The 18607-nt window shown below is 35.0% G+C and overlaps 1 protein-coding gene across 6 annotated transcripts in view; it reads right to left on the bottom strand.

Moving 5' to 3' along the window:
* The window catches only part of ANKRD17 (ankyrin repeat domain 17), a 196329-nt gene that overhangs the window by 141890 nt on the left and 35832 nt on the right, over positions 1-18607 (bottom strand). Inside the window, exon 1 of one of the 6 annotated variants that reach the window (XM_033214472.1) lies at positions 16131-16308. The exons of the other annotated variants lie outside the window; for them this stretch is intronic. Within the exon in view, the coding sequence (XP_033070363.1) occupies positions 16131-16184 (54 nt within the window). The 5' untranslated portion in view covers positions 16185-16308. Of the gene's footprint in view, positions 1-16130; positions 16309-18607 lie in introns of those variants that run through there. 6 annotated transcript variants of the gene reach the window in all.

Raw genomic sequence — 18607 nt, 5'->3', positions numbered from 1 at the left:
ACTCAGGAGGCTGAGACAGGAGAATTACTTGAACCTGGAAGGTGGAGGTTGCAGTGAGCCAAGATCGTGCCACTGCACTCCAGCCTGGGTGACAGAACAAGACTCTGGGTCAAAAAAAAAAAAACAACAAAAGAAGAACAAAATATAAAATAATCAGTGACATAAAATGAAAATCAACTGAAAATTTATTGAAAAGAGAAAATGTGAATTGCCAGTATGAAGAACAAAAGAGGAAACACTATCACAAATCCTATCATTATTTAAACAGTATAGGACTATTATGAACAACTTTGTCAATTAATTCAACACCACAGACCGAAATCAACAAAGTCCTGCAAATCACAATTTATCAAATCTGTCAGAAAAAAATCTAAATAGCCCTATATCTACTAAAGAAATTCAATGTTTAATTTAAAACCTTCCCAAAAACAAAACCCTAGGAGCAGATAGCTTCACTGGTCAATGCAATCAACCCAAACTTTCAGAAAACAGAAAAGAAGGATATACTCCCAATTTCTTCATGAGGCTTGCATTTCCCTTATGCAAAAAGGATCAAATATATTACAAGAAAAATAAAGACCACTATGCCTTAAAATCCTTAACAAGATATTAGTAAATCAAATGCTGCCATATACAAAAGGAGTCACACACTGTGACCAAGTGGAGTTTATCCCAAGAATACAAAGTTGGTTTAAAATACATATATTGTATGAATTAATATAATTCATACAATAATAGAACAGTGGAAAATCACAGGATCACCTAAAAAGATGCAGATTAAAGCACCTGACAAAATCCAATACCCTTTGATGATAAAAATTCTTAGCAAACTAGGAATAAAAGGTAACATCCTCAACCAGATAAATGAATCAAGAAAAAACTACAGGTAACAGAATACTTAATGGTGAAAGACTGAATACTTACCTCCCTAAGATCAGAAACAAGGCAAAGAAGTCCATACTCACCAATTATATTTAACATTTTATGGAGGCCCTACTTAAGGCAATAAGGTAAAATATTGAACATAAAAGAATTAAAAGGCATAACCATTGGGAGATGAAGGTAGAAACTGACTTTATTTGTACATATGATCCAAATAGATAGAAAATCCTAAGATCTACCAAAAAAAAAAAAAAAACACAACAACAAAAAACAAATAAAAAAGCCTAGTAAAACTAAGTGAATTTAAGCCGACAAATATCCACTGTATTGCTACAAACAACAAACAATTGCAAAATGAAAAGAATTAGCAGTTACAATAATATCAAAAACCTGAAACACTTAGGAACAAATTTCATGAAATATTTGTAAGACCTGAACAGTGAAAACTATACAACAGTGCTGAGAGAAATTAAAGAAAATATAAATAAAGGAGTGTGTGTGTATATTTGTCATGCTCACTGTGTGGGCCAATGTTATATGAACTACACAAAATACATTTCTAAGTCTTACATGGCCAAGAAGCTGCAAGTTTGGAACCTTTGCTCTAGATGTTCTAAATTTTATTGTTGAAACAAAGAAGACCATCAGAAAACCTAGGTTAACACATTATTTTTGTCAACCAAATTGCATTTTATTAGCAAATCTATTAAACTCTGTATAAACAACGTGAAGACTATATTTTAGGAATACTGAAAAAGTTATCTACTACATGGAGTATCTCTATCATGAGGGCCCAAAAGAAATTTTTCCTCAGATATCAATTTCAGAAAATATGAGTTCTCCAAATCATCTAGTATACCTATGAAGCTATGGACTACACAAATCTCAAAATTCATCAAGTTTCCAAATTTAGCTCTGGTTGCTAGTTAACTGAATCTACGTTTAATAATTGTATATTACATACATTTTTCTGTAAAATCCATTTTCCCTTGGTCTTAATTTACTAATTTTACCTTTCTATTTTTATTTTTTTAGAGTACATACTGTAAACTACTTCAAATCATTTTGGGTGATGAAGTGTCTTTTACCTAAATACATAGATGACTTTTCTTTTAACTTAAAGAGTCAGAGTCTCTAAAGAATTAACCATATAGTCAAGCACATAATACAGACCATAAAATATTTTAAATGTACATGGTCTCACATTACTTTTACAGAGCAGAAAATAGTAGGAGCCAATGAATGTGAATGGAAGACTATAGTGGGAAAAACCCTAGAGAAGAGGTAGGATCTAGGTGGAGCTCTGAATAATGAAGATAAAGAGGGTAGCAGGTAGACAATATGAGCAATAACAGGGTATCAGGATACAATGTAAAGGCTAATGGTTGAGATTAAATGTTGTAAAGACAAAGGTGAATGGATAGAATGAAGTCATATAATACATAGTTCAAAGCCAAACTGAGGTTTACTTTGACTCTTAAATGTAAAATAACATAGTAAAACAGGTTATAAATGTTTTGAAATATATAGGAGATACACACTATCATCTCAAACATTTTGTTTAGTAGTTATTGGAGCCATTACTTTAAGAAATCTAATTGTAGGGCGGGTGTGGTGGCTCATGCCTGTAATCTCAGCACTTTGGGAGGTCGAGGCGGGTGGATCACCTGAGATCAGGAGTTCGAGACTAGTCTGGCCAACACGGTGAAACCTCATCTCTACTAAAAATACAAAAATTAGCTGGATGTGGTGGCAGGTGCCTGTAATCTCAGCTACTCGGGAGGCTGAGGCAGGAGAATCACTTGAACCCGGGAGGCAGAGGTTGCAGAGGAGCCAAGATCGTGCCATTGTACTCCAGCCTAAGCAACAATAGTGAAACTCTGTTTCAAAAAAAAAAATCTAATTGTAAACTTTTATATGCAGAAGGGGTCTTAAGAGAAACTATATGGTATAACTTAATTTGAGATTAAAAAACATAGGAATACAGAAAAATGTATAGTATTTCAAATGATATACAAAGCTTATAATCCTTAAAATCCCAACCTCGGTTGATTTGAGTTAATGTGAATTACTTTTAGGTCTTCTTTCTGCAATATATACACCTAACCAAAGCCAAGGAGAGTCTAAACACACTCCCAAGGTGTGGGTTGGGCAGAGGGAAAGAAGGTGGCGATTCCTTCACTTACAAGAACAACTCAAAATGAAAAACCAGCATTTACTATGTTCTAAGTCCAATGTTGAGTCACTGAAGATACCAACAACAAAGCTATTCACAGAAAATCAGACTATAACACTAAAAGCTCAAGACAATGAAAAAGGAAATTCATTAAATGTGTAGAAATACTTAAAATCACTGTCAACATAATTCAGCATTTCCATTTACCTAATACTTTCTAAAAGATATATTCTTCCATAATTCATAAAACATTTATGAAATGAACCACCTGCCAAGATTGTTTTTAAAATGATATATGTAGGTCTTAATCTTAACATTCTGGTTTTCTAATGAAAGTTTTCAGAAGAGAGCTTATTTCTATCTAGAGCTATCTCCCTTGACTTTATTTCATGGAGAAAACTAAAAAATAATAGGACAGAGAAACTGAGACAGATATTAAAAAAAAAAAATATTTGTGCAGATGTCATACAAAATCTTAAAAATGAAACTTTCTAATATGTGTGAACATTTAAACCCAGCACATGCTTTTGGAAAATCTTAATTAGTTATTTCCTTGCGAAATATAAGAATTTAGCCCAGCACAGTGGCTCACGCCTGTAATACCAGCACTTTGGGAGGCCGAGGCAGGTGGATCACCTGAGGTCAGGAGTTCAAGACCAGCCTGGCCAACATTGTGAAACCCCGTTTCCCGTCTCTACTAAAAATACAAAAAAAAAAAAAAAAAAATTAGCACAGCATGGTGCCATGTGCATGTAATTCCAGCTACTCAGGAGGCGGAGACAGGAAAATTGCTTGAACCTGTGAGGCAGAGGTTGCAGTGAGCTGAGATCGCACCACTGCACTCCAGCTTGGGTAACAGAGCAAGACTCCGTTTCAGGGAGAAAAAAATATATATAAGAATTTAGAAGCTGAGTGGATAGAATCAAGTCAAGAAATATATAATTCAAAGCCAAATTGAGCTTTAGTTTCTCAAACTTGCTTAAGTATGTCACACAAATATACGTTGGTCTTATGATGACAGTGCATAAATTACAAATGCTCAACATATGACAACGACTACACAAGTGGCAACAGGACAGATTCAAGGTTAGAACTAGGTAAGGATAAACACTAGTTAGATGAATAAGGTCAAGAAGTGACAAAGTCTGTGTGAAATCAAAGAGTTAGGCTGGCAGCAATATTCAAACACTGAGTTCAGGGTAAATATCTGGACAACCTGCAGCAAGCAAAAGAAATCATGATTAAGTAGGCAATAATATCAAAACTGAGAGAAAGAGGCTAAATGACAAAAGCTCAGGACAGCCAAGAATCCAGATGGCACAGAACACCAAAAACACTTCAACACTGAACCTAACACTATTTCTTACCTCAAACAGTTCCTCAAAATGTTAGGGTGGTGGGAGGATATGGAATTTGAGAATGAGAAAGACAGAGATGTACAGATGTTACTGACCTTTCTCTTTCCCAGTGAAAACATTATTTGTTCCAAAGATAATATCAAAAATAAATTGTTGCAAAAATATGGTATACATATTGATACTTACATAAACAAAAGAAGGTATGAAGTAAATCTTAAATGACTCAATTTTACCTCTATACTAAGAAATTTGAAACAGTTTTTAAATAAATGAAGATCTACACTATCTGATTTTTATTTTTCATTTTCATAGACTATATGAAATAAGAGAAAGAACTTCTCTTGACCAGATGAAAATCAAAGTGATACCTGTGAAAGAAGGGAAGGACAGAAAAGACACTTTATAGCCTTCAAAATAAAAAAAATCAAATTTGACAAATATTTCATGTATCTGTTTCACTTACCACTTATTTCTCCACAAGCAAAATGTTTTTCTACTTAATTCCATTAATAGTATATCTTTGCACTCACTACTTCATTCAGGAATCCTCAAACTCCTGACTTTCTGAAATTCTGAATGACTAATCTTGGACTGATAATTTTAAAGCAATATTCAAATTCCCACACAGACTGCCACACGAAGTTTTTCTCCTGCTCTTTAAAATTGCTATATTGTAGTTAAAGGATAGAGTGTCCTACAGGGTGTGTCAAAGAGACTAGAGAAGTTGGTACTACGCGATTAACTAATAAATTTTATAAAACAGTAAAGAATACATTTGAATCAAGCAGACTTGTCTAAATCTTACTTTTACTCCCTTAATGACTGTAAACTTGTAAATTGGGCAATATACTGTAAAACAGCAGTTGTGCAAGTGTGGTCCATAGGATCTATGAGAATCTCCAAGACTCTTAGAGGGTCTGTGAGGTCAAAATTATTTTTAAACAACTAAGATGGTTATTTGCCTGTTTCAGTGTGTTGACACTTGCACTGATGACACAAAAGCAATGGTAGGTAAATCTGCTAGTTTCTTAACATCAATCAAGGCCAAGACAGCAATCTTTACTAGTTAGTAGTTATCATATTCTTCTCTGCATGCACTCACAATCTTGTATTTAAAAAAAAAGAGAGAAAAAGAAAAATCCAGTTTCCTTCATGAAGCAGTAAAAAACATCATTTTAAAAAATTTTCAATCTTATTGAAAATAGCAAGCACTGCCAGGTGCAGTCACTCATGCCTGTAATGCTAGCGCTTTAAGAGGCTGGGACGAGAGGACTGCTTGAAGTTAAGAGTTCAAGACCAACCTGGCCAACAGAGTGAGATTTCGTCTCTATAAAAAAAAAAAAAAAAAAAAAAGAAAGAAAGAAAGAAAAAAAAGTTTCAATATTGAGTATATGACTTTGATATTTTGTGTGACAATACAGAAAGAACTTCCACTACATACCAAAGTACAGTAGCTGTCTCAAGAAAAATAGTTGTACAAATTGCAAATGGTAGCTAACTTTTTTTCATAGAATACCATTTTTTCTTAAGGTATACTTATAATTATTCACTTATTTGGCAGACATTTTCTCAAAAACGAATGACATGAGCCTGTCATTTCAAGAAAAACAATTCAAATTATTTTTCATCAATAAAATTCAAACTTTCAAGCAAAATTAGAATTTTGGAGATCTTATATCTGACACGTGACAGCGTAACAGTTTTTGACTTTTCTGAGAACACTGATGCTGTTAGAAAATGTGATTTTTTTTTTTTTTTTTTGAGATGGAGTCTTGCTCTGTCACCAGGCTGGAGTGCAGTGGTGCAATCTCAGCTCACTGCAACCTCTGTCTCACAGGTTCAAGTGATTCTCCTGCCTCAGCCTGCCAAGTAGCTAGGACTACAAGCACGTGCCACCACATCCAGCTAATTTTTGTATTTTTAGTAGAGATGGGGTTTCACTATGTTGGCCAGGATGGTTTTGATCTCTTGACCTGGTGATCCACCCATCTCACCCTCCCAAAGTGCTGGGATACAGGTGTGGGCCATTGCACCTGGCTGAAAATGTGACTTTTAAAAATATTGTAGAATAAAAGAAACCAGTATTTTCATATGACCAATATTATAAAAATCATACATGGTTTTGATAAATTCAAAGTGCACAATAAGCCAGTGAGTTTTAATCTAACAAAGTTCAGAAAGTTCACCAGTAATTGTTTCAGATTCCACACTGCAACTAACCTTTAAGAAACTACCACTTGTGGAGTTTAGGAATGGTTTCAAAAAAGATTATCGACAATTATCTGAAAGCGCTATGAAAGTACTTTTTATTAATTTTCGTATAAGGGGTAAGGAAAGGATCCAGTTTCAGCTTTCTACTTATGGCTAGCCAATTTTCCCAGAACCATTTATTAAATAGGGAATCCTTTCCCCATTTCTTGTTTTTGTCAGGTTTGTCAAAGATCAGATGGCTGTAGATGTGTGGTATTATTTCTGAGGACTCTGTTCTGTTCCATTGGTCTATTTCTCTGTTGTGGTACCAGTACCATGCTGTTTTGGTTACTGTAGCCTTGTAGTATAGTTTGAAGTCAGGTAGCGTGACGCCTCCAGCTTTGTCCTTTTGACCTAGGATTGTCTTGGCAATGCGGGCTCTTTTTTGGTTCCATATGAACTTTAAAGCAGTTTTTTCCAATTCTGTGAAGAAAGTCATTGGTAGCTTGATGGGGATGGCATTGAATCTATAAATCACCTTGGGCAGTATGGCCATTTTCACGATATTGATTCTTCCTATCCATGAGCATGGTATGTTCTTCCATTTGTTTGTGTCCTCTTTGATTTCACTGAGCAGTGGTTTGTAGTTCTCCTTGAAGAGGTCCTTTACATCCCTTGTAAGCTGGATTCCTAGGTATTGATTCTCTTTGAAGCAATTGTGAATGGAAGTTCATCCTGATTTGGCTCTCTGCTTGTCTGTTACTGGTGTATAAGAATGCTTGGGATTTTTGCACATTAATTTTGTATCCTGAGACTTTGCTGAAGCTGCTTATCAGCTTAAGGAGATTTTGGGCTGAGACGATGGGGTTTTCTAAATATACAATCATGTCATCTGCAAACAGGCACAATTTGACTTCTTCTTTTCCTAACTGGATACCCTTGATTTCTTTCTCTTGCCTGATTAATTCAAGATGGATTAGAGACTTAAATGTTAGACCTAATACCATAAAAACCCTAGAAGAAAATCTAGGTAGTACCATTCAGGACATAGGCATGGGCAAGGACTTCATGTCTAAAACACCAAAAGCAACGGCAGCAAAAGCCAAAATTGACAAATGGGATCTCATTAAACTAAAGAGCTTTTGCACAGCAAAAGAAACTACCATCAGAGTGAACAGGCAACCTACAGATTGGGAGAAAATTTTTGCAACCTACTCATCTGACAAAGGGCTAATATCCAGAATCTACCAAGAACTCAAACAAATATACAAGAAAAAAGCAAACAACCCCATCAAAAAGTGGGGAAAGGATATGAACAGACATTTCTCAAAAGAAGACATCCATACAGCCAACAGACACATGAAAAAATGCTCGTCATCACTCGCCATCAGAGAAATGCAAATCAAAACCACAATGAGATACCATCTCACACCAGTTAGAATGGCAATCATTAAGAAGTCAGGAAACAATAGATGTTGGAGAGGATGTGGAGAAATAGGAACACTTTTACACTGTTGGTGGGATTGTAAACTAGTTCAACCATTATGGAAAACAGTATGGCGATTCCTCAAGGATCTAGAACTAGATGTACCATATGACCCAGCCATCCCACTACTGGGTATATACCCAAAGGATTATAAATTACTCTACTACAAAGACACATGCACACGTATGTTTATTGCGGCACTATTCACAATAGCAAAGACTTGGAATCAACCCAAATGTCCATCTGTGACAGACTGGATTAAGAAAATGTGGCACATATACACCATGGAATACTATGCAGCCATAAAAAAGGATGAGTTTGTGTCCTTTGTAGGGACATGGATGCAGCTGGAAACCATCATTCTTAGCAAACTATCACAAGAAGAGAAAACCAAACACCGCATGTTCTCACTCATAGGTGGGAACTGAACAATGAGATCACTTGGACTCGGGAAGGGGAACATCACACACTGGGGCCTATCAGGGGGAGGGGGGAGGAGGGAGGGATTGCATTGGGGAGTTATACATGATATAAACGTTATGCACATGTACCCTAGAACTTAAAGTATAATAAAAAAATAAATAAATAAATAAATAAATAAATAAAAGAAAGTACTTTTTATTTTTTTATCCTCATATCAAAGTGACACTAAATTTCTTTAGAGACTTCAACCAAATAATCTATCACAATAGACTGAATATTACAATAGATATGATGGGCATGGTGGCTGGCACCTGTAGTCCCAGCTACTCAGGAGGCTGAGGCAGAATGGTTAAGGCCAGGAGTTCAAGCCTAAAGTGCATTATGATTGTACCTGTGAATAGCCACTGCACTCCAGCGTGGGCAACGTAATGAGACCTCATCTCTAAAATAAAAGTTAAATTAAATTAATAAAGAAGATATGAGAGTCTAGTTATCTTTTATTAGGCCAGATGTAGATATTTATAAAAATGTAAAACAATGCCACTCTCTTACAAGTTTCTTCTTTTGGAAAATAGTTATTTTTTATAAAAGCATGTTAACATGCAATGGTTTATCTTTTTTTAAATGAATAAATATGTAAATGTTTTTAAAATTTTCTTTAAACTTTTAACTTTCTTTACACTATAATTTATAATATGGTAAATATTGATAGATATAACTCAGAAACAAAAAAACTTTTGAGTTCTCAATAATTTTTAACAGTGAAAAAGAGACCTAAGACCAAAAGAATTTAAAACTATTGCTCTAATAATCCCTGATGCTCAAATTTTCCTGTCAAATGGGGGGGTGACAGCATAAGGATAGAAGATGAGGGTTAAAAAAGGGCTAACAGTTAAGGGTTAACTATGTAACTAAATGCTGTGCTAAATGTTTATGCAGATTACTTCATTTATTCCTTATAAGCTGTTTATGAAGTGGGTACCTACCTCCTCACAGAATCATTCAGAGGATTAAATAAAACAATGCTTGTGAAGCACTTGGCACACTCCATCTATGTATACAATTTAAATACTCAATAAAGGGTAGCTAATGTGCCAATTACTGTTGCTACCATAAAACTATGTGCTATCCTACTTATAACACATATCCAACTAGTTAGAGGTCAGATTCCATCCAAGACTAAATTATTAATGGCCAACATTAATCCAGCCACGCATGAAAGTTATCACCTCATAGACTTTTAACATTTATGAACATCTTGTGAAAAGCCTTTGGTTTGGCAAATTTGGAAGATATATACTAAAACAAACCAATGGTTAACAAGACTTTGCTGCTCATCAACTTTGTAGTGATCAAGTCACTTCATATCAGAATGAGCTGTTATCAAGTGTCAAAACAAAGGCCTCTCACAATTCAGAACCAGTAAAGGGCCAATGTTGTTGCCTCTATATGTAGATAATACCTGATGCAGACCTTTTCTAATTAATTCTCCATAATATGCACTAATTACCAGACTATGATGGATCAGTGGGAAACTAGTGACACACTGGACAACCGTGCCTTTACTTTCATATAAGAGTAATACATTGATTCACATACTTATAGTTATACTACCTTTCCACAAGCTATTTGGAGCCTCCATATTCCACTAAAATATCATTATTCTTTACAGGGATTAACTAACATAAGTGTATCTTATACTACTTTCCCATTAATTCTCCCAAAATTGGCATATGAAAGCAATGCTACAACGTCAGCCCCACCCTTACAAGAAAAATTGAACTTTCAAGAGTATCCTCACTGCAAAATATACAGGTTGATCATCCCTAATCTGAAAATTCAAAATCTGAAATGCTCCAAAATCCAAAATTTTTTTTTAAATTTTTACTTTTTTGTAGACATAGGGTCTCACTATGTTGCTTAGGCTGGTCTTGAACTCCTGGGCTCAAGCGATCCTCTCGCTTCAGCCTCCCAAATTGCTGTGATTACAGGCATGAGTCACTGCACCTAGCCAAAGATCTGAAATTTTTTGAGCACTGACATAATGCCACAAGTGAAAAATTCTACATTTGACCTCATGTGACAGATCAGTCAAAAATTTGTTTTCATGCACAAAACTACTAAAAAAAAATTGCATAAAACTACATTCAGACTATGTGTATAAGGTGTATATAAAATATAAGAAAATCACACATAGGTCCCATCCTCAAGTTATCTTTACGTATATGCAAATAATCCAAAACTTGAAAAAATCCTAAATCCAAACACTTCTGGTGTCAAACATTTTAGATAAGAAATATTCCACCTATAGTAGAAACATCAGTGTATGAGTGTGTGTGTATGTTTGTGTGTATGCGTAGTATATGTAAGTATAAATGTGAATATATGTATTGTATGTATGTGTATATACATGCATATGCTGGTTTATAGATAAAAATGAGAACCAGGGGATGTTCTTGTCAGCACCACCTTCATAAATATATATAACAAAAAGATCTGCATAAAAGTGATAACCTAAAGGTGTCCAGATAAAGAAAAATATCTGCTTACTGAAAAATTCAGAATGCATAAGGGATATCTGCTTTTTAAGGCCACTGCTGAAAACATGAGTTGCAAACTATTCAAAAGGAATCCATGAAGTAAAATACTAAAAATATGTATCTATGCATCCTAAATTCAAAACTGTTTAAGATATCAATGGCAGAGACTGGCAGCAGTGGCTTAAGCCATCACCGAGCACTTTGGGAGGTCGAGGCAGGGGGATCACCTGAGATCAGGAGTTCATGACCAGCCTGGCCAACATGGAGAAACCCCATCTCTACTAAAAACACAAAAAAATGCCAGGCATGGTGGCGCATGCCTGTAATCCCAGCTACTGGGGAGGCTGAGACAAGAGAATTGCTTCAATCCCCAGGGGGAGGTTGCAGTGAAGTCACGCCACTGCACTCTAGCCTGGGTGACAGAGCGAGACTCTGTCTCAAAAAAAAAAAAAAAAGGATACCAATGACAGACATTTCTTCTTCATCTTCTTCTGCACTTCTACCTCAGTGAGACAAAATTAGCTGGACTAATCTCTTTGAATTTCAAGCGCCTTGCACTGAAGGTACTCAACTAATGCAGTGGCTCACGCCTGTAATCCCACACTTTGGGAGGCTGTGGGACGCAGATCATGGAGTCAAGAGATTGAGACCATCCTGGCCAACACAGTGAAACCCCATCTCTACTAACAATACAAAAATCAGCTGGGCGTGGTGGTGAGCGCCTGTAGTCCCAGCTACTCGGGAGGCTGAGGCAGGAGAATCGCTTGAACCCAGGTTGCAGTGAGCCAAGATAGAGCCACTGCACTCCAGCCTGGTGACAGAGCAAGACTCCATCTCAAACAAACAAACAAAAACCACACACACACACACATTTCAATCTGTCCAACATTTCTCAACGTGATCCCAAAACTTCTTGATGAATGTAAAATATTACTTAGATCAACTCTAATAATTTACATATTTAGCTAAACTTTTCAGTCACTAGACCAACTTAGGTTCTAAGCAACTTTTCCTAGTAAAAAATGTCACCATAGTTAAAATAAATACAAAACTTTAGAAATCTATGAAAGACTTATTGGTATAGTATAGAAATGATGTGCATTGCATATGACAATGTGCTTTACAGAATAAAAGGAAATATAGCATGTATCTGTCAAAAAAGTCTACTACATGGAGATTTGATATCATTACCAAAAATAATTTTTATGGTAAATAGCAAGTAGATTTCACTTGTTTGACCTAGAATTCACTATTTATCATTAGTCCACAATCTTGGCAATCAAAAGGAAATGATGCCTTCTTTGAGACTCTTTCAATTTTATTTAAAAAACAAAAACAGCTAAAATAAATACAGAGCAAGAAAAGGTTCCATAATAAACCTACTTAGTTTGCTTAAATCTGACCCTTAATTCAGTTCCAACCTAAAGGGTTTAGCCAAATCCTCAACCCACTGTCCATAGACACAACCATAGAGAGTTGGAACTTTTACTTTATATACCACAATCTATAACATCAAGTACACATGAAGCTGGACATCCTGGCTTTAGATGACAAAAGAACAAGAATGAGTATGAGAGTTATTATTACACTTAACAATATAAACATTTTTATTTTCATAAAAATTCCTACTTTCTTAAAGCAAAAATATATCAAATACTATACCCAGAACAAAGAAATCTGAACTTAATCAAAATTAAAGGATGGAAATATCAGTGAAGATTTCTTAATTACTAAGACTCCTAAAACTGGTTCAATTATAAATAATAACACTAAATATACAGTAACCAAGTTTCCGAAAAGATCTCTCAGTTGTTTCACGTTTTCATATAAAAAGCCAACATACAAACCACAGGTTTATCTACACAGTTCTTGGCAATGTATTTCGAGGTATAAAATTGGAAGATATTTTTCCTCTTATTGATCATTCCAAGTACTACAATCCATTGTTACATATAATTTTCAGGAAAATCATCAAAATTCTAAAATTATAATCATGCCTCAGGACAACATAAATAGAACAAGAAAAGAGATATTGACATAAGCTGTCAGTCCTTTTTCTGCCATCTGTATATGGCTACTTTCCTGGGTATTAGTTCCTTTTACAGAAGGTAGGCAGAAGGAACGGAAATACTTTGATGCCTTTGGTTTGGAGAAGAAAATTACTGTCTGGATTATTTGAATAAATGAAATAGCCAAGACACTCTATTTAATCCCTTGCCTTAGACTGTTGAAAAGCAATGATGTAAGTTGAAATCCACTTTTTCTAATTGTATTATACATTTTAGATGATATTTTACTTAAGATTTTAAAGGTCTAAATATTCAACTTAAATACATGTGGGCATATATAATCAGCAATCACAGTTTAAAAGGTAAGCCATAGTATTATGAGAAATCATTTGTGCTATGTTCACTAATGATACTGATTTTTTTTAAACTAATATTCAATAAGAGTACCTTTAAAAAGTTTATGATTCGGCCGGGCGCCATGGCTCAAGCCTGTAATCCCAGCACTTTGGGAGGCCGAGACGGGTGGATCACGAGGGCAGGAGATCGAGAGCATCCTGGCTAACACGGTGAAACCCCGTCTCTACTAAAAAATACAAAAAAGCCAGCCGAGCGAGGTGGCGGGCGCCTGTAGTCCCAGCTACTTGGGAGGCTGAGGCAGGAGAATGGCGTGAACCTGGGAGGCAGAGCTTGCAGTGGGCTGAGATCGGCCACTGCACTCCAGCCTGGGCAACAGAGCAAGACTCCGTCTCAAAAAAAAAAAAGGTTCATGATTCAAAAGATCAAATTACAAAGACAGGAAAAAAGAGTAACATTTATTCAATGTAAATAAGCCCGTATGTTCAATAAATAAAACCACAAAGGTGAAAATTATGGTAATGAACTTCAAGTAGCTCAATATTAAGTACAATAATAAAACTGTCACTGTGGTATACTGATGAACTTCATTATCCATTACTGGACATTTATTCAAGGAGTTATCCTTGCAGGGGATGGGGGGCTAGAGAATATATTTTTCTGGAAAGCTCATTATGTAATAAATATCTGTTTACTTGCAATATGTGGTGCTTTAGAAAACAGTACACTTATCTGCAAAGTTAGCAAATTTATTCTTTGCATTTTGTACTTTTAGCATTATGTCATTATGAGTACTTATAATTTTTGATAAGTCTCTTTTATTACTACTTAGAAAATGTTACCAAGATTGACAAATATTTAAGTCAAATAATATTTTAAATAAAGAGAAAAAAACTACTTACTTAGTATGATAGGATGCAACAGGTACATAGAAACTAAAGATAAATTTAAAACTAGGAAAAATAAAATTGCAGAGGCTGTTTTAATAACTAGTAACATTGAATAAATAAGGTAATATGAAATCTTAACATGATATTAAACAATTTTTAATAGAAATAATAAAAAGCCAGTTGTTCAGGTAGCATTAAAAAAGATCTATGCATAAGGCACAAAACAGTGCTCAAGTAGGATTTTCCTCAGAACATAAATAAGACTTCTAAAATCTGTTATATGCTGAAGTTTTAAATGGCTAAGAAAAATTGTCAAATAGATTTATCAAAATCTCTAAAGTACACTTCTTTAAAATCTAAACCAAAAAATTTTTAAAGCAAATTAAAATGTAACACTAGAACTTTGTAATCTAATTAGGTTTGTTTAAACTGAACCACTAAAAAGTCATGTGGCCACTTGTAATTACTAAACTCCCTTGATGAAAGTTTATACTACTATTTCTAAGTAGATAATTTTACCACACATCTTTAAGGAAACTCACTAATAGTAACAAAGTAAAAAATAAAAAATAAAAGAGAAAAGAATAAAAATTAACCACAATTCAACTTAGACAACAGATTTTAGGAAAGGGGAAAAAGAGTACGTTGGCAGGTGTCTGCAAGGAGGTAGGTAATACAATGGAATCAGTTTTCATTCTGCAGAACCACCATGAGACTTGCTGCAATGTCAGCTCCAAGCACACACTGAGGGACTCCAGAAAATACTCATTGATCATGCAGCACTTTATAATGCGCATAGGCTTTTTTCTCCTGCTAACCCCGCCTAGCTTCCCTTTGCAGCTTCTTCTCTCAAGTGCTCTCCCCACAGTAAAATAATCTTCCTGAAGATGTGAAATAGTTAATAAATTATCTCAACAGTCTAAGTATTAGGAATACCACTCACCACCATGAAGCCTCTTTATCTGAATTACCCAGTTTTTATTTAATGAAGGAAAAAGAAGAAAAACCCTACACAATCCCACAGATAAGAATATGAGATCTAAATACCTATACCTATAAATACAAATTTCTGATAGTATACTACACTCAATGCCAAAAGCAATTATAGTTTCACTTTGACATGTATTTCCTTGGACTGATTTATACTCAAATAGGATCTTATAAAATTTTTACAACCAGAAAAGAGAAAATATAATTTAAAATGTTCATGATTCAAAGTATAGAAATTTTTTATAGATGGCTCTCTAGCATCAGTGCCCTAAATTTCAGGGTTTTAATATTTTTAATGTAATAATATGTTTTATAATAATCAGTCACATGAAAAATCTAGGACCAGTGTACCAGCTAAATTAAGCAATCAGATTAATATAAACATGTTTAGTTTAAAGCTAAAATAACCAGCTGTTTTTAATAGTTAACTGCAGCAAGCGTTAGGCTTAGATATGTAAATGAATTCTAAAACATATGATACTAAACCTTACTCAAAGCTGCTTTGCAGACCCCACCTTCTAATGAGTTAATCTAAAGGTCACCACCAGCACAAGGCTTTTTATTAAGTCTGAGTCTCCCCTTTTTCCCTAGCAAACATACATCTACAATTTAGGAAACATGAAGTTTAAACAAAATAATTATAGACGTCTATAGTAATCATGTGAACCAGTCTGAAACATTCTCACACGGAATAGGTCTGACCGTGTCTTGCTTTTATGCTCTGCCTCTCTTTGCTCTCTCCTCTAATCTATTCATCTGTAAAATAATTCCGGCAGATAAGATTTCTTTGTTCAGATTTCAACTTTCATTTTACTTACAAACCTAGCCCTACCTCAAGAATGTCTTCTAGAACATATGCTTCCATTTCAGCCGCTGTCTCCACCATGTTTTATCAAACTGCCATGTTTCTTACTGCACTATGATTAGATCATTGCCAGCAGGAACACTCCTCTGTGTCAGCAAGGGAACAGGAAATGGAATGTTCTATTACATGCCTAAAGCAGCTTAGCTGTTCACTAGCCAGGCATCTACCAAAAGAGCAGGGGGTGACTCACTGTGTATTTTTTAAAGATACAGAAGCTCTATTCCAAAGCAAACTTCTGTCAAGTAATTTTAACAGACAAAATAAAGTCTTTTATTTTACCACTTCAATTTTTAAAATCCTAAAATTTCAAAACAGAAATAACAACATATTTGTTAAAAAGCTATTTAACACGTCTGGCTTCCTGGTTGAACAAAAGAGGTTGAAGTGGGTTACGCAGCAATTTATCCTTAGTAAAGCCTTGTAGTGAGATTAATGGCTGTATTAAAGATGCAAAGAAGGAGCCAAGTTAGAAATTTGCAACATCAGGCAAATGTATTATATAACATACATATTACAGTTGACTTCAGGGTTCAAAAATAATTATCCTAATGTAGATTTTTTTAATAGTAAATTGGTTTTTATAAACTAATCTGTTTGTAAATACCTACAAGAACCAGGTTAACATTCAACTGATTTACAGTTCATAAAGCAAGCTATTAACATTTGATATATGCATTTTCTAGTAGTGCCTTTAACTTCATTTACCAACCAAAGAAATGGCCTGTTTTTTTCTTATAATAAATACTCTAAGAGTCTAAAATATTCTAGATAAATGAAATATAGAGACACTAAATCTGGATCATCAAATAGCAAATAAAGTGAGTGACTGATAGTGGAATCAATTTGTATCATATTCATTCCTGTAAGTGATATTCCATTTAGTAAAACTTGTTAAATTGTCAAATTTCTTCCTTATACAACCTTGAATACGAAAAATGCACTGAAAAAGGAACAATGGGCTGGGCGCAGTGGCTCACATCTGTAATCCCAGCACTCTGGGGGGCTGAGGCAGGCAGATCATTTGAGGCCAGGAGTTCCATCGAGAGACCAGTCTGGCCAACATGGTGAAGCCCCGTCTCTAATAAAAACACAAAAATTAGCTGGGTGTGGTAGTGCATGCCCGTAATCCCAGTCACTCAGGTGGCTGCACGAGAATCACTTGAACCTGGGAGGTGGACGTTGCAGTTGTGCCACTGGCACCCCAGCCTGGGCAACAGAGCAAGACTGTCTCTAAAAACAAAGAGGAACAATGTTTTATGCTCTAAACTGAGAAAAGCGATGCGATGATGTGCATGACATTGCCAGTATTATACCCTCAAAGTGATGTCATGTTTTAGTAGAGATTTTGGAGTACTCTTGGGCCTCAATTTATTAATCATAAAATGGGATAATATTCATTCAACTTGAAATATCAGAAACTGCTCTAGGTGCAGTCAACTAGACAGATATGGTTTCTTAACAGTTTATATGAAGATTAAATGATACGAAGTACCTACTACACGGTTTCTGGTATTTAGGAAATACCCATAGTGTGTCAAGCAATATATGAGTTCTTTTCTTAAAAAAGAAAACGTATTATTTAATCCTCATAACAACCCAGCTACGTCATAATTTTTAAACTACATTTTGCTTACTATATGCCATTTTAAGTGCTTGTTATATATTAATTCATTTAATTTTCACAGTAATTCCAAAAGGTATTATTATTATCTCCGTTTTACATATGTGGAAATGGGACCAAAAGAGGTTAAGCAACTTGCCCAATTATTTCAAGCTAAGCTAATTAAGTTGAAGAGCTAAGATCTGAATCTAGGCAGTTTGCTCTAGACTGGAATCCATATCCAGAATCATCAACTATACTTCTTCCATGTGATAATCTCATTTTACGGACAAGGGAACCAAGAATCAGACAGGGCACACAGTTATACGGCAGAGTCAAATCCAGATGCAAATCCAGAACTGATTGCAAAGGCTATGCAGAATTAATGGCAAACAAATGACACTGTGTTTTACCTCATACCATACCTAGTGTTTACATTTAGGTATGGGTATGCCTGGCATTTGAAGGCTGTTCAAAGTAATTTCCATTGTTGAGACCTGGCTTCAAAAGAAACTACAAACTAGCTTTTGTTATTTCCTGCCTTCCAGGTCCATTCTTTCTATGCTTCAAATAAACTGCTCAATCTTTAGACTTAAGACAAGTCATCAACAAAGTTTCCCTTTCTCAAATTTTCCTCCAATGTTATCAAGCAATGATAGGTTTGAGTTCAAGGAACTGATGTTGGAACACTCTCCTTTTCCATAAGCCAAGAATAGGCCTTCTAAATCCTTTATCTGACAAGAAATGGGGGCCTCTAAGACTCAAGTTAATAAAACCATTCACTCTCCCCTTCTCTTCCATTCTAGGATCATGGGGTGCTTCTGTTTTTAACATCTACTGTTGT

This window comes from Trachypithecus francoisi, unplaced genomic scaffold (assembly GCF_009764315.1).
Source record: "Trachypithecus francoisi isolate TF-2019V2 unplaced genomic scaffold, Tfra_2.0 Lachesis_group1, whole genome shotgun sequence".
Lineage (NCBI taxonomy): Eukaryota > Metazoa > Chordata > Mammalia > Primates > Cercopithecidae > Trachypithecus > Trachypithecus francoisi.
Note: the sequence above shows the minus strand (reverse complement) of the source record. Positions and strands in the feature narration are given on the sequence as shown.